The 16,111-nt window shown below is 38.6% G+C and overlaps 1 protein-coding gene across 9 annotated transcripts in view; it reads left to right on the forward strand.

Annotated features, from left to right (window-relative positions):
• Nucleotides 1-2,748: 2,748 nt before the first annotated feature.
• The window catches only part of cux1a (cut-like homeobox 1a), a 115,213-nt gene continuing 101,850 nt past the window's right edge, over nt 2,749-16,111 (forward strand). For 8 of the 9 annotated variants that reach the window (XM_079599412.1, XM_079599416.1, XM_079599415.1 and 5 more), the window contains exon 1: nt 2,749-2,943. In XM_079599412.1, the coding sequence (XP_079455538.1) occupies nt 2,881-2,943 (63 nt within the window). In that variant the 5' untranslated portion in view covers nt 2,749-2,880. Of the gene's footprint in view, nt 2,944-3,320; nt 3,581-16,111 lie in introns of those variants that run through there. The other variant, XM_079599411.1, reaches the window with a different exon arrangement.

Here is a 16,111-nt window from a genome sequence, read left to right on the forward strand (position 1 = left end):
TATAAAACATTGTTTTTTAAGCTATTTGAATTACGATGACTCGATGAAATGTCCTCATAAACCACGTTTAAGTTGTAATACCAACGTAATACACATGTCATTATACAAATTTGTGCCCTCATAAAACCACACACACACACACACACACACACACACACACACACACACACACACACACACACACACACACACACACACACACACACACACTTTATAAAAGTGTAAAAATGAATGCTAATGGAATTGCATTCATTTAATTTTTGTTTAGCATTGTTTATGTTTAAATTATAGTGGTGCTATTGGTTGTAGTTTGTTTGCCTGCAGATGGAGCAGTTTACCCAATTTTATGAAGTAATGTAAGTTTCTAAAGATGATATTCCCCCAGCACAAAGCCTATTACCTGCACAATTAGATCTTCATGGACGTATTTACACAGAAAATTCTAATATACAAGTAATTTATATTTCAAATGTTGTCATAGTATAATTTACAGTAACAATTAATTTCTGTTTATGACTATATTTCAGACACCTGTCCATTGATCATCACATACAGGTGTGCATGAGATAAGTCAGACACATCCCCAGAACAATGCCCTCCTCACATCTCTGCTTGTCTCTTCATTATGTTCGCTTGCCATGTCTTTGCATCTCCATAATTAAAATCTAATCCTGCATGCCGACTTTTTAAACGAGGACTAGCCTCAAGAGGAGGCTTATTTGATTAAAAAAGGGGAAGGGTAGAGGAGGGAGTCCTCCACAGCTCGGCAGGCAGGAGAGACAGCTCTTAATTGTGCTCCCATGAGGTGTGCGCACGCCTGGGCGGAGAGAGGGGGGGTTGGGTGCTCAGAGGCTCCAGTGGGCCTGAAAAAACAAACCGCCAGTGGGACTGGCTCTCCTGCGCGGGTCCCCTGGTGTCTCAGAGAAGGGAACCGAGGGGAGGAGCACTTATGAGGAGCCACGGGACTCTACGAGCTTCCAATTCTCACTCCGCCCTGCAGGGTCTGATCTGGAACCCCCCCCCCTCTCTGTGTGCGGTGGTGAGGGTGAGAAGCAGGGCTGCTCTACAGATGAACGGAACTAATGGGAACGTAACTCTGGAATCCGGCTGTATAAATGAAGGTTAATTGCTCATTGTTCACTTAAGGTTTAAACCGTGGCACTTGACTTTCTTCCATATAGCTCCTGGTTTATTTTTGGTTTTACATACATAGTCGTTTTCTTTCGCATGGTAGGCTACTATAAAAATATATATTTTGTATAATGATCACTTTGTCATTCTTATTTAACTGCTGTTTTACTTATTACACTGTTGGTTCCAACTGTATTTTATAGGTTCTGACTTGGACACAAGGACAATAATGTTGCATCTAATCTACAAAATAATAAAAAAAACTGAATGAAAGTGATAAAAATATAAAAAATATAAAGTAGGTAGAAATTAGCAACATTATTGCAACAAAATATTTCTCTGCATTATTTTCAGTTTTTGACTATTAAATACCTTTTTACAGTAATATATATATATACATACATAGGCTATATATAGGCCTATATATATCTATATATATCTATATATAATTTTTATATGTAATATAATAATGTTTTACTTAATATATATAATATATATACACTATAAAATTTGTTTTACTTTATAATTATTTTATGTATTATGCAATACAATAATAAAAATAACAACAACAGTAATTATTACTATTATTAAAAAACGTATGTTCCAAGAATCGTTGGCTAAATTTGATTGTTCATCACCAGTAGGCCTAATTGAATAATAATAATAATACCATTTTACTTAATAAATAATGTATTTATCTAATCAGCGTAATCAGTTTCCAGGAATTAACCCATCCTAAATACCGATTGGTTATCATCACTAATTGTAACAATTAATACGATTACTTTGGATCATCACCATGTACCATGAACAATGAGTTGAGACGCTACTATATGCACCCAATAGAGGGCGCTACTCTCCAAGTTCAAGTTCAAAAGCAGTATTTACAATTCATCAGGAATCGACCGGACAAGGGTTCATGATATAACATCAAACCATCTAATGCCTCCATCTTAAACACCGACCATTACCATTTAAAATGCATATTGCTTTATGCAGTATGTATATGGAGAAGAGCTAGGTTGTGTTTCTCTTTATTTAAGCTATCGATCGCCGTATCCACATTCTTCACGCAAGATTGCCCATAAAATCAATATAATAGATGTATTGGTTTTAGAGTAGGCTACAAAACAGAGGGTAAGTGGACATTTAGACAACAAACAGCAAACACATTATAAGACAATAGCGCACACAAAAGAACATCTGATATATTTTCAATGGGATTAAAGATAAAACCAGATCAAAAATCAATATATCAGGTGTGCGAATACAAAAAACAGGCCAGCAGATTCTTGATTTGACTATGAGAAGCATAAAAACACATAAGCTACGCGTTCCGTTCGCGTTGCTGGCCTCGCGTCAGGTCTGATCAGTGTCTCGCAATATCTATCTATAGTGATAAAAAAATCAATAACCGTATAAACTCTCTTCTTATAACGGATAAAACGTATCCAGCATCCCCCTCCCGCTCCTGCGCCACGGGGGGCTCGATTGAACACGGAAACTCCATCCCGCGTTTTCTGCCTTTTATTTAGGACGGTCTCAATAATTGTTTTCAGTAGCCCTATTCAATATCGCAGGTTGGCGTTCGTTCGATAACTCCATTCCGCGCGCGCCCGCGACGTTCGATCTGCTCCGCTCCGTGTTTTGCGCGCGCTCCCCCGCCTCTCTCTCTCTCTCTCGCGCTGAACTCCAGCCCCTCTCGCGCTCTCTCTATCAGCCTTTCATTCCGTCTCAATATGTCTCAAGATGGCGGCCAATGCGGGATCGATGTTTCAATATTGGAAACGCTTTGATTTGCAGCAGCTCCAGGTCAGCTCTCTTTCGCTTTGTATTCGCTGTGTGTGCCGGTAAGCCGGTCCCGGGAAGCGTCGCGCTGAGAGGCTGGCGCGTCGCTCTTGCGTTGGCTCTTTCGCCGGGTTCGGTGCCCATTGATTAAAGCGGCTCTCGCGCTGATCGGAAATTGATCCTCTTTGTTCAATTCCCATCGATCAACCATCACGGTCAAGGTGGATGCGGCCACTTTGGCTATGGGAGCCCGAAGGTTTCCCGATTCTTTCCTGCTCCTTTCCATCTCCGGGATGTTTTGGGAATAGTTTGTGCTGAAGAGATTTAGATAGTATGTTTGTTGAAATAATTTTGTGTTTAGAAGTGTGTCGCGCTACACGGGTGGCGCTGTGCTGGACCGAGACGTTATTGCTTAGTAACGAGAGAGGTGTTAGACTGCCTTCCTTTTTAGATTTCACCTCGTTTATTGTTTACTAGCACTTTTTGTGTGACTCTAGAAGTTTATAAAGTTAGCAAACTCAAAGTTCAGCTTCAGTAGTTAAGTTTAAATCGAAGACGGAATTGGCTGCGCCAGACAGGAACAATTAAACACAAAACAATAAACAAACACGAACGGATGAAGGATTTTGTGAAATATAGATGTGGGACACTAGAAAAGAAGGTTTGTTTCGTTATTCAATTTCAAAGTCCGACTAAATAGTTCTTCAAAACAAATGAATGCAATGTCTTTTTTTCCTTCACATATAACTTGTGTTCTGTCGTTCTACATAAATATGGATCAAACGAATGTTTTAACGCTGGTGGAACGTAACGAGTCTGTTTGCTCTGTAACGTTATTTGTTTTGGTAAAATATTGTTATTGTTTTTTTCCCTTCTAAATCGATTAACATTAGTTGTCAAAGTCAGAACTCTTTCGTTATTTGTAATGTTCGTGCTGTAGGAGTATGAAGTGCATTTGTCGCGTTTGGTTAGGCATAAACAATAGACCCATGATTATATCAATTATTGATTAAGAGTTTATGTATTTATGAACTGAGGTCGCAAAGCTTAGCTTGAAGAAATCGCTGACCTATTTTCCGATCGAACTTTATATTTCCTCTTACCAGTAACCATTTATACATCTTCATAAGCATCACGAGTCATTTAAAAATCGATAACGTATCATGTAAAAATCGATATAACTCGATAGTAACAAGTAAACCACCCTTTTGGATCGACTAGATTTTCTGCGTTATAAGTGCATAAGAATTAGCTTATTTTTAACAAAAAAAAAATCATGGTTTTTTTTTTTGGTCAAATATAGCCTACTAATATAAAAGTAATTTCAAGCAGAATGGAGAATACTTTATATGTGCATGCATGTGTTGCACTATGCTCTGGGATGCTATTCAGCTTTTGTGTAACATTAATCTGTAATTGTCAAACATTGCCAGACTCGTTGCATGTCAGATGTTTTGCTGTTTGATTATGTTGTGTTCTAGGAAAATCATTTATTTAATTAGGTTCCAGACATATATTCTTGAACATAAAGGGACCACACACACAGCTAGGCATATTCTGATGTGGTGACTCTAAATTTTCAGTGCTCTCCCTCCCTTCTTCCTCCCCTCCATCCCTCCCTCCTTCCTTGTCTCTCTCTCTCTTTCTCTCTCTCTCTCTTTCTCTTTCTATCTGTCTCCCAGGCTGATAAGAACTGGCATCAGCGAGTTCAGGCATTGATGATGTCATGGACAGTTGGACACTATCTTGTATAGTTTCTTGCTACTTTTGTGTTTTTATTCAGACTTCTAAATCTTATTTTTCATTATGTTTTAAATTACTTTATTTATCTATTTCTTGTTTTTTTTCTGATCGCCTCGACTGATTTAAGCTTAATTAAAGCATCTATGTGAATCAGATGTCTCGGATTACCCTGCAAAAACCACACCAGACTGTGGAAGAAAGTCGTCTGAATTATAATTTCCCCAAACGTATGACTCCAAGCAGACCTTTTTGTCTCATATATTCAGAACTTTTTGTTTGTCGGTGTCACCTGCTGGCTCCTGTCACCACGTGGGTTCTGAGGACTGTGGATGCAGGTGAGAGGTGTAAGTGTACCTCCCTTAGTGTGTGGTCCCGAGTTTTCGTGCGTCAACGCAGAGAGATTAGCGATTGACGCAGGCTGTACTGCCACCATCAAGATGTGAGCAGACTCTCTTGTCTGGACCTGCGTTGGGGCCCTGTGATGACTTTAAAATCTGTTTGATATCTTTAATGAGGGGCACATGGGCCGTCTGCAGTACACTGTGTACCTAAACACCATACGAGTGTAATCTGTTGCATTTTTGGTTCCTTTGTGGTTACTGTATGATTGGCACGGCTGTGTCTTAGAGATCTTCTACAATATTCCTGTGAAGAGTTTCAGCAGGTTTGGATGTTATTAGACATTAGTTGTGCTGTCATCAGCTTTTCTTATGGCAATATTTAGATAATTAACTGATTATTTGATAAATCTTGGTAAACACTCTTTATTAGGAGACATGAATGATGCATGCTATTTGCATTTGAATATTTGGTAACTCTTTTGTTTAGGGTCCAATTCTCACTATTAGCTCAATCAAGTTGCTTATTAGCATGCATATTACTATGATACTGACTTTATTAGTACTTATAAAGCACATATTAAGGCTTTATTCTGCATGACCATATTCTACATCCCTTAATTCTACCCAAACCCTAAACTTAACAACTACCTTACTAACTATTAATAAGCAGTAATTGCGAGTTTGAGGCAAAAATTGTAGTTAAAATTATTATGCCTTTTTACGAAGTCTTGATTTTATTTTTGGGGTGTACTAGAATATGTTTTCATGCTTGATTGTTCAAAAAACGAATTATCTGTCACATATTTTATATTATTACAACATCTCTCTCTCCCCAGTCTGGCTCAAACACGCAGATTTCGATGAAGCCCCTCCTTCCGAAATACGAAATGTGCTGTGATTGGTTAGCTGGCCCAGTGTGTTGTGAATGGTACCACTTAGCACGTGTTTGCGAAATGTCCCGCCCCTCCATAACTGTGAGTTCTTCTCTAGTGTAAATATTGAGGATGGCGTCAATTTCAAACCACTTCAAGCCCGATTCAGACCCTGACAATGTTAACGAACAAGAGGATTGTGCAGAACGGATTTCATGCACAGACTTTGTTAGCACGGATTTCACAGGATGTTTCAGAGGGATAGCCTATGTTTTTTATAAAAATAGTTTTTAATACATTATAGATACGATGTTATCCACCATTTAATCGTGATTTTTGTCGGAAAACTATGGTAATACAGTAATCAATCACAAAACCAAATTTAATTTTCCTAAGGAGCGGTGAACCGTCATTACAAAAGCAAGAGCTTACAAAAGCTACAGAAAACAAGCTGTTCTCCATAAAATGTGCAGCGCACAGATAAACATTGGGGTTATAATATTCAGGAACAGTGTTTAAAATAAGTTTTAACCACTCTTAAGTTCGTCAGCATTAGGAAGGTCAAACAAATGAAATTTGTAAATGTTTTGAAAAAAAAACAAAAAACGATGTCTATTTGACATAGCGACAATGTCTTCTCTAATGCCTCACAACCAGGCCTTGTCCCATTTTTTGCGTATTCCATGGGCGGGGATTATTTAAATGCGCTGTAGTCCAAACGAGCCGTTTGTTGTAGTTCTTGAAAAGGGGATTCTGTTCAATAAAACTTTGAGCTTTGTAACTTTGCAGATCTTTTTTATGCTCAAACAGCAACCTTACTAACTAAAGTTGAAAAAGTGGAAAAGCATAATACGACCCCTTTAGTATAGTTAGTTAGTAGTGAGAATTGGACCCTAAATTAAAGTGTAACTGAATATTTTTGAGGAGATTCATCACTTGCAATTGGAGTATTTTAATATAAAAAAACAAAAAAAAAAACCACAAACATCACTTATTGAATTTAGCACCGGTATTTTGACTTGAGGTTTTGGTAATAACTGTCTGACTGACACCTGACTGAATTTGAAAGACACGGGAAAGTCCCTAAAAAGTAAGCAGGAATGTCGCCACGTGTCTGTGAAAATGCGGGTAAACTACTTTTAGGCATGGTTTTAATGCTGACATGAAAGATGAATAGAACAACTCTGTGGAGCCCACCCCACACATTCACACAGACACAGATCCTGACCACTTCAAAACCAAGCCAACTATATGAGGCCCCAAAACAACACACATATTTGCATGTGGCCTCTCCAAATTTAGCCTCAAAGTAAAGCACTTCAATTCACTCTTGTATTTGTCTAATTTCACAATTTAGACGCATAAAAAATTCTACAAAGCTCTTTGAGTGTCTTGATATGCACTTGAGAAAAAAGTCACTTTATATTAGGTGTCTTGAACTATGTACTTGCATAAAAAATTGTTAGATACAACAATGTACTTTTTTTATTCATGTTGTATTGCAAAAACATTTGCTGCTCTTGAGGTGGGACACGGGTAAGGTTAAGGACAGGTTTGGTGGTATGGTTTTAACGGTTGGTATAACAACAGTGTAATTATAGAAGTAATGGTAGCAATTTATTTACAGTCCTGTTTTGCACGAACATACAATGTAGTGATGACACTAACTGGGTATTATTACAGAAATTAATTACAGCTGTAAATTTACTTGCAGGTGTTGGTTACACTTTATTTTAAGGTGTTCGTGTTACAGTGTAGCCTAATAAAACTTTTAAGTAGCCTACCGAGTAATAATAAGTATCTTGTACTTACTTTAGGGTTAGGGTTAGGTTTAGGGTTTGGTTCGTAGCTAGTTACATGTGATTATGCATCATTTACTGTTTTTAGTAAAGTAAAATGTCACATGTAACAAGGACACTGTAAAATAAAGTATTGCCCAGTTATTTTTCAAATGTATGTGCAATGTAAAAACATGTTTACACAATAAGTGCATTGTATCAACTGATTAATTTAAATGTTAGTACATAGTAGTTAAAGACACAGGCCCTGTCCTGAATGAAACCCTAAGCTCGCGCAAACTTCCTCCAAGTCCATACTTTCGCGACATAATGCCGCTTTAATTCCACAAGACCACAAGTGTTTGGGACAGGGCCTTAATATAATATGTGGGACCCAAAAAACATATATCACTTGGGCTAAATTGGACTGAATTGTACAAAAATGAAAAAAAAAAAATTTGTGTGATTGTACGTGAATAGCCTTTTCATATTCGTAAAGACCTGAGGAATATTACATGGACAGTATTAAGTTGTCTGTAGTTATTTCACATTACGATTTCCTTTGCTGCGTTGTGACGGGAGATTCAGTTTGTTGCCTTGCTTTGGTTATTAAAAAAACATAGTTTGTCACTGAAAAGAACAGGTTAGTGATTTCAGATCTGGTACTTGAACACCTTTGTAGTACCAGATCAACCCAGAGACGAGGATAATCCTACAGTATTTGAATTACCTCTATTAGGTGCTGCAATCTAAAATAAGAAGAGTTTGTTCTCTCTGTGTAGTTGTCTACCATCTCATATGATCATCGCAGGCTAGCGATGGTGGCCCGATAGCTCCTTTAAAGGGAACTCGGTTCTTGTGTGATAAACTTGATGATGATGTATTTTTATTCGGTCTAAAGAGGGGATCGAACCGTTCCTAAGGCAGTTCACCTGCCCCCACCAATGTATAACTTGTGTATAAAATGAAACTGGGTGTGCTTAAATATATTTATAGACGTATATGTGCTTAAATAGATGTTTTTTTACTATGTAATATGAAGTGGCCAAATAGTTAATGAAAGTGTTTAAGGGAGGGCTTTTTATAGGCTGTTGTGTGCGTGTTGACCCCTCTTTCATTTGCTGATCGGTCTGCACTCGGTTGCTGGAGATAAAGATGGCAGGAAGAATTCAGTGGCCATGGGAATCAGGGGGGGAGGCCATGTGCCAGCACTCTTTCTCTCTTTCTCTCTCCGTCACCCTCTCTCAGAGTCATTACCTCACTGACTGCCCCCTTTCGCTGTGTCTGAGGGCTGGGGTTTCACAGGGGGGCCGCTCCCCTCCCGCCCCACACAGGGAAGCCAGAACTCTGACGCCACCAGCATAATTAGCCGTCCATTTCAAATAGAACCCAAGTTGGAGGAGGGGATGAGAGCGCTCGCCCCTCCCACCCCTTCTCTCTTCCTCTCTTTTTCTCTCTTTCTCGCTTCCTTTCGATCGTACTTTATGGCGTGTTTGGTCTACATGCCTGTGCACTCTGGAAATTCTTTTAGTTTGAAGGAATTTAACGCTTCTGATTTGTTTTACAGCAACTGAATTGAGGAAAAGAGTAAATTGCAGAAGACAACTAAAGTTTAATGGCACTATAATGGTCTTTTTCTGTATTAAACTTTGTTTTAAGTCAACATAAAAAACCTTTTTACTTTTCATCAAAATGATTTAAATGAGCTTTCCTCTGAAACAATTTTCCTTTGCTGCTGCTGACATCACAGCACTGGCTATTTGATCATGTTAACTATTAGCCAAATGGCTAGGCATTTTTTTTAGCAAACTCGCATTCAATCTGGCTTTATTCTAATAGCCTAAATAAGGCCATTTTTTATGATCTAATCAATTTATCATGGATAAAAAGTTCTGACCTCCAGTTTTTTTGTTGGATATTCAGTTTAATTTGGAAATGTGTCGATTAAGGAAGTAAAATGGGTTGAAATTGCAGTTTGTCTTGACTTTAAAGCTGTACAATCACAAACTGTATATGAAAACTACAAATTAAAATATTTACATTTGTTAGAGAAAACTACACTTCCTATTTGGGGCTTTAACATTTGTTTCCTGGTGCCCGTTCAAAAACTACTTAAAGCCCTGAATGGGGAAAAATGAACTGCTGAATAATATTTATGTAAAATAGTGTTAAAACAATGCGTCAGGTTATTACTGTGATAGACTGTGGAAAAAGGTTAGAACAGCGTTTTATTTGCTTCTGTTCAGAAACATCTGGAAAGAGTTTGAGGGAAGTAGTTCTGAATTAAGAGCCATGGGAAAGAGATCTGCTCCGATTGCCCTCTTTCCTGAGCGAGGGAGAGAGAGAGAGAGATAAAGTGAGATACTTAAAGGGAAGTTTAGTCCAAATGGTCTTTTTGTATATTGTCACTCAAAACAGATTTTATACTTCTTTAAAAATCATTACGACTATTTCTTTGTTCCATGTTATCAGTTTCATGTCATTTAGATTGGTTTTATTGACTACATTACACATAAATTATGACTGTTGTTCTCATTGTTTTCCAGTGCTTTTATGCAGGTTGTAGGTTTAGAGTCTGTCATAAGCAGCCATTTTAAACCTAGCTGGACCATTTGTTGTGATTGCCCCATCTTTGAACGTTTCACGCTGCAACCCGATCTATTGTTTTCATACAAGATTTACCAACTCTGTGATGAGAAGAGCATGTTTTTATTTCCAGTCTTCGCTGCCATTTCGAGGCTCTGCCGCGCCACACTAATTTGCTGCAGATATGTTTAAAAAAATCACAACCGCTGAGATCAAAGGCCTTGACAAAGCCTGTGACTTTACTGTGCGTAAAACTAATGAGGTGCATCTTCCTGTGTCTGGATGCTTTTTCATCTCGTTGTTGTCTCCTGTAGTCGCCGGTGGTCAATATGCAGCTTACAGCAACCCTTGAGTTACTATAGTTTTGGATTTCTCTGCAAATTTCATTTTGAACGAGTGGAAAACGATTCAAACTTTGCTAGCAAGATTTGATGGTTATCACCCACTCTGGATTCTTAAGTTAACCTGAAATCAAAATTATTGAAAAGTACAATAATTGGCTCTGGCTCAAGCAAACTTTGCTTGTTTCAAACAATGCCCATTGAATAAAATGCCACTCTATATCATTTTAATATTTGTTCCCCTCAGAAATGTCTCATTACAGAAGTTAAAAGGTTTTTGAACACTTAAATCTTTAATGTTGAATTGAATCAACAAATTATTAGTGAAACTAGCTGGCGCTAAACCTGACTGCTAGTTATTGGCGACTTCACCTCCTCAAAATCAACATAAAATCAAAATTGACTGCATTTACTTTATAAATACAAGTTCGAGGTCTTTTTGTGGGTGATGAATGCAAGTTATTCCAAAGATACAAATGTTTGTCTTCCATCTCTAAACTGACGCCACCAAACTGTAATTTTTTCTCATCCTAAATCATTGAATATTTTATTATCCTAGATATTGTGCCATATCAGATAACTAAAATTGTTTGTGAACACTGTTTCTTGTTGACGTCAACCACAAACTATTGATGAAACTATAAACTAGAGCTCAGAACTGATGCCACCTGTCACTTTTCCTGCCCTACACTGCAATTTTGTTATCCTCAGAATATGTTGCATTTCATAACTAAAATAGTTTGCAAACACCGTAACATATTCATCTCATCTGCCAGTTATTGGTAAAACTATAAAGCCAGACCACTATTTATCCAACACAAAACACAAAATGACTCGTCATGATCTTGTATTCGATCCAAGCAGCAGGCAGACATCGTCCCTCGCTCGATAATTTACTGGGCGAGATTTTGTTTGAAAAATAGAGATTGTATTTGCTCTTTAAATATCAGAGTATCGATCGCACACGGCGGCAGAGGCCGAAGACTCGCAGCCGGAACTGTTAATGTGTGGGAGACTCGAGAGACTGGAATCTCACTCACATGCCATGTTTGATAAAAGCCCAGCTCTTAGGGGGCTATGAACAGTCCATTTCAGCTGAGCCGAGGAGGAGGCGCGCACCTCTCTTTCTCCCTTTATCTCTCTCGCTCTCCTTCCCTCTCTCGTTTTCTTCCCGCTCACTGCGAGAGATGATTGAAAAGCTGGAGTTTCCATCAACGGCCGTCAGCTGTAAATGTACTCAGACTGCTGAAACAGCCCTGCGTTGTTGCTGACCGTGGCATGGGCCAGAGGATGTAGCGCCATATTGCATCGTGTGTAGTGTGCCAGCATAATCAGGTGTGAATAAGTAGGTCAGCTGTGGTCTGTGTTTCGCGTTGCCAGTTGGTATTTCTGACAGCAGCCTAGAGTTTTTGTGCAGTCGGAGGTTTGCGGATTGTTGACGTTGATGACTGTTTGCGGGAAGAGTGGGACGTTTGCAGCTTTTGTGTCCACATGAAGGATGAATCACATTTGTGTTGGGTTACATAAGATCCCAACCCTTTGGCGGGACGACCCAAGCTCTTTTTTGATTTGAACTCTTTTTAATTCTGTCGTTTCTCATTCGACTCTCTCTGGTTGGCATGTAGCCTTGGTTTGATTACCTACTGGGAAAGTGCTATGGCTGTATCAGGATACCTGTCGTAAGGTGACACACTCTTTTGTCCGCTGGTTTTGCCCGCCGACTTCCTTTGAGCGCTTTCTGTCGAGAGACATCTGGACTGTTGTTTAACTTTGCTGTCTCAAGCACAAACAGGTGTTTTTGTGACTAAATGAATGGATTAACCAGCAGACCCAGAAACAGTTCCACTCCAGACTCCAATGCCAATTTTTTTTTTTAACCTTGTGCTGTGTGCGTAATCCTAGAGATATAAATAGCCTTCCTCAATAAGAACTGGAAGGAAGGGCACATGCACAGCAACCTTCATACGTTTTGTTCTGGTGCATTTACCTAATTTGTTTAATGTAGTAAAAGTTTCTAATCATAATTTTAAAAAGCAGTTTGTATAAAGTTGCTTTGAGGCCTTGTGGCTTATTGACTTTGGCGGTTTAGACATGTGCAAAAGTACATAAAAAAAAAACTAGTCAACTGATTGTTCTTAAAGGAGAGTTGAATTTTCTTTCATCACATACTCACCCTTCCAAACCTGGCTTTTTCGCCTATGGGATACAAAAGAAGATATATAACGTATAATGTTTAAATTGGGAGGGGGAGGGGTAGATAGTGAATAGTTAGGCTGGTTTAGGGGCCACCTGACCCACAACTTTTTTTTAGAGATTTTTTTTTTTAACCTGGTTTCTTAAGAAGCTAATAATTCATATAAGATGGCAAAATTGTAAGACATTGCATGTGTTGGGCAGTACAAAACTGTACGACCCAAATCTAAATGTAGTTGTAAATCTAATAGTGATTGTAATATGAAAAATAAAACCTATGAAAGTTGTACCATTCAAGTTATAATCTTCAAATTTTGCTTTCTTGAAAGAATTCTTGCATAAGTTGTCATAAGAGTTTGTTGAAGACGCTCAAGAACAGTTGGCCCAAGCACAATAAAATAAAATTAAATTCAGGCATTTCGAGATGCATTTCTAAATATTTATTTTTCAGTTTTTTGCTCGACCCAGTTATCATCAACCATCAAATTGTGGGGTTGGCTAGGTTTTTTTTTTTTTTGTTATACTCAGGAAGGTTACATTTTATTTGATAAAAAAATAAAGTAAAACAGTACTACTGTGAAATATAATTACCTTCAATTTGCACTTATTTTAAAATGTAATTTATTCCTGTAATGGCAAAGCTGATTTTTCAGCTGCCATTATTCTAGTCTTTAGAGTCACATGATCCTTCAGAAATCATTCTAATATGCTTTTTTAGAAACATTTCTTATCATCAATATTTATTTATAATAGAAAATCTTTTATAATATCAATGATCTTACTGTCACTTTTGATTAATTTAATGCGTCCTTGCTGAATAAAAGTATTAATTTCTTTATAAAAAGAAATCTTACTGACCCCAAACTTTTGAACAATACTGTATGTGTGTGTGTGTGTATATATATATATATATATTTATATTTATATATATATATATATATATATATATATATATATATACACACATACATACACACTTTTTTGTTTTCATAAGCTCTATCGTGTAAACTCGCTTAGACTTTATAATCTTATGAGAATAGCGTGTCTGTAAAAACAGGAGTTTTCGTTGGACACCGTTAGAGGAGTTTTTATTCTTGAGGAGCCCCAGATGCTCAGTACATTATGTGATATGATGGTGGCTCCTAATTTAGCCGCAGTCTTATCCTGTATGGATGAGTAATTGTGTCCATAAAGAAGGTTAATCTTCATAACAGGGGAACATAAACCAGATCTCTCTGGATCCTCTTCTGTTTCAGCACAGAACAGGGGAAGAGAGTGTTACTGAAGCTCAGAGCAAGAAACTTTTTTGGGTCGGAAGAATTTAGTGCCGTTTCAGGGAAAATAAACATTACGCTTCAATTTGATCCTCACAGTTATTGTCTGGTCTAAGAAAGAGCAGGCAAACTGAGGTGAGGTTTTGGAGGCACTTATTTTAGACCAACTCTCCGCAATTCCCTGGTAGGAAGGTCTGGACGGTTGGGGGGAAAGACAGCATTTTGTGAATGCCTCAAAGTTTCCGGAAAAGTTCATCTCAGAACTTTGAGTGCCGTCTTGCTCCATTACTATTCTTGGAGAGTCTCAGGTAGCCATGGCGAAGAGTTCGCACCCAGCTGTGGTTTAAGTGCTCTGTGAGAATGGGAAATAATCAGGAGACCCTTTAGCCTCCTGTCCGCACTTTTTCCCTTCTGCCTTGCACTTGCACACATACACACTTTTGGGTTGTACTCCAGACGTCCCTTGCCAGCCTGGGCTCAGCACTTTAAAAACCCAAACAAAACAAAATCCTCTGCGGGGGCCCTCGGTGCCTAGGGAACCGGGCAGCTCCACCTCACACTCAGCAGCAGCAGGGCTCCCTGATCTGGCTTGGAGCTAGACTTTGGCTGAACTTTCACTTTTGCCTGAAACAGTTATTATTAGTGACCTGAAAACCTCCAGGAGGAGTGGAAATGGAAGCCAGATGCCGTTAGTGGCTGGAAAACGATATTAAGCTTTCAAATGGTGCCCATGGGGAGGGAGACTGACATGGATTTCCATGTTGGGGGGGTGAAGAAACTGTGACCCCGGCGCTGCTCTGGTGATTTGTTCTGCCGATGGCTCATGCTTGGATATCGCTACAGGGGTGGTGGTGGGGGTGTTTGTTTATGGGGTCAGACCTCCAAATTTGCTTGTTCGCGGGGCTGATCGTACATATGCAAAACATTGGTGGTTCTTCAAATGTAGGTTATGATTTAGCTAAATTATAAAATTATTTTTTCCCCAAAGATTTTAATTGCATTACATATTTCAGTATTTTTCTTTTACAAATATCCCCCCCCCAGGCTTTTAATGATATTCCATATGTATTTATGTATTAAGTCTGAAATGGCTCAAAAAGATGTCCTATGTTTTCAATCAGGACTTACCGTCTTAATTAGTTTCAACCAAATAGTGTTCCAAAAATCCCCAAATCTGAATTTTGGGAATAAGATGAAGTTGGTCTAAAATAAGTTTTATCACCATCTTTGGCACCAGAGATGCTATCAAAAAATCCATCTTAACTTCCTAATTCTTGAAATGTATGACCTAAAGAGTGGTATTGGTATAGTTATTGTTTGTTAGTTTGGATCCAGCTTGTCATTTTTTGAAATTAGCACAATAAAATAAAAATCAACCTTGAGTTTCATATGATTTGTAAACTCTCTCTGTTGCGTGTTGTTTACTATAGGCAAAGGTAAAGCCTTACAATGACATCTCTGGATTAGTCCAGGACACGCACTGCCCCTTTAATTCCAGCACTTCCTCATCCCCTTGTTCTTTCACTTTATACAAAATGTCTGTGCAGCCTCCAGCGAGGTTCTGTCTCCAGGAGGGTAATTATTTTTAGCAGGAAGTGTCTGAAAATGGACTGTACTTGGTCAGATGTATGTGTGTTGTACTTGCGTGTGTGTGTGTGTGTGTGTGTTGGCCCCTGCCTGGCTGGCCTAGCTTGCAGTGAAGAGAGATTGGCGGGATGTTGGTGTTGTTATTAGTCTTAACAGCAGCCGGGCAGAGGATGTGCTCTCCTCGGTCCCATGGGATATCAGAGACAGATCCGAGGAGATCAGAAGGCCGAATATATCAGGTGAATTTCAGCAAGAGGGAATGAAAATAGCAGGCTAGCAGGGGAGCCTTTTTTGCTTATTTATGAGAACGTCACACCTGGCCTATATCGACACAATCGCATTTTACCCTGTTATGTGCTACTTGCAACGTTTTTATCCTAGGTGGTCAAAAGGGATTTTTCCTCAACCCTTTGTGGTTGTTCTTCTTGGTCCTTAAATCAACATAATTTGGCAAATTGCTCTTTTATTTGTAAGATT

Source organism: Phoxinus phoxinus (genome assembly GCF_949152265.1).
Source record: "Phoxinus phoxinus genome assembly, chromosome: 23".
NCBI lineage: Eukaryota > Metazoa > Chordata > Actinopteri > Cypriniformes > Leuciscidae > Phoxinus > Phoxinus phoxinus.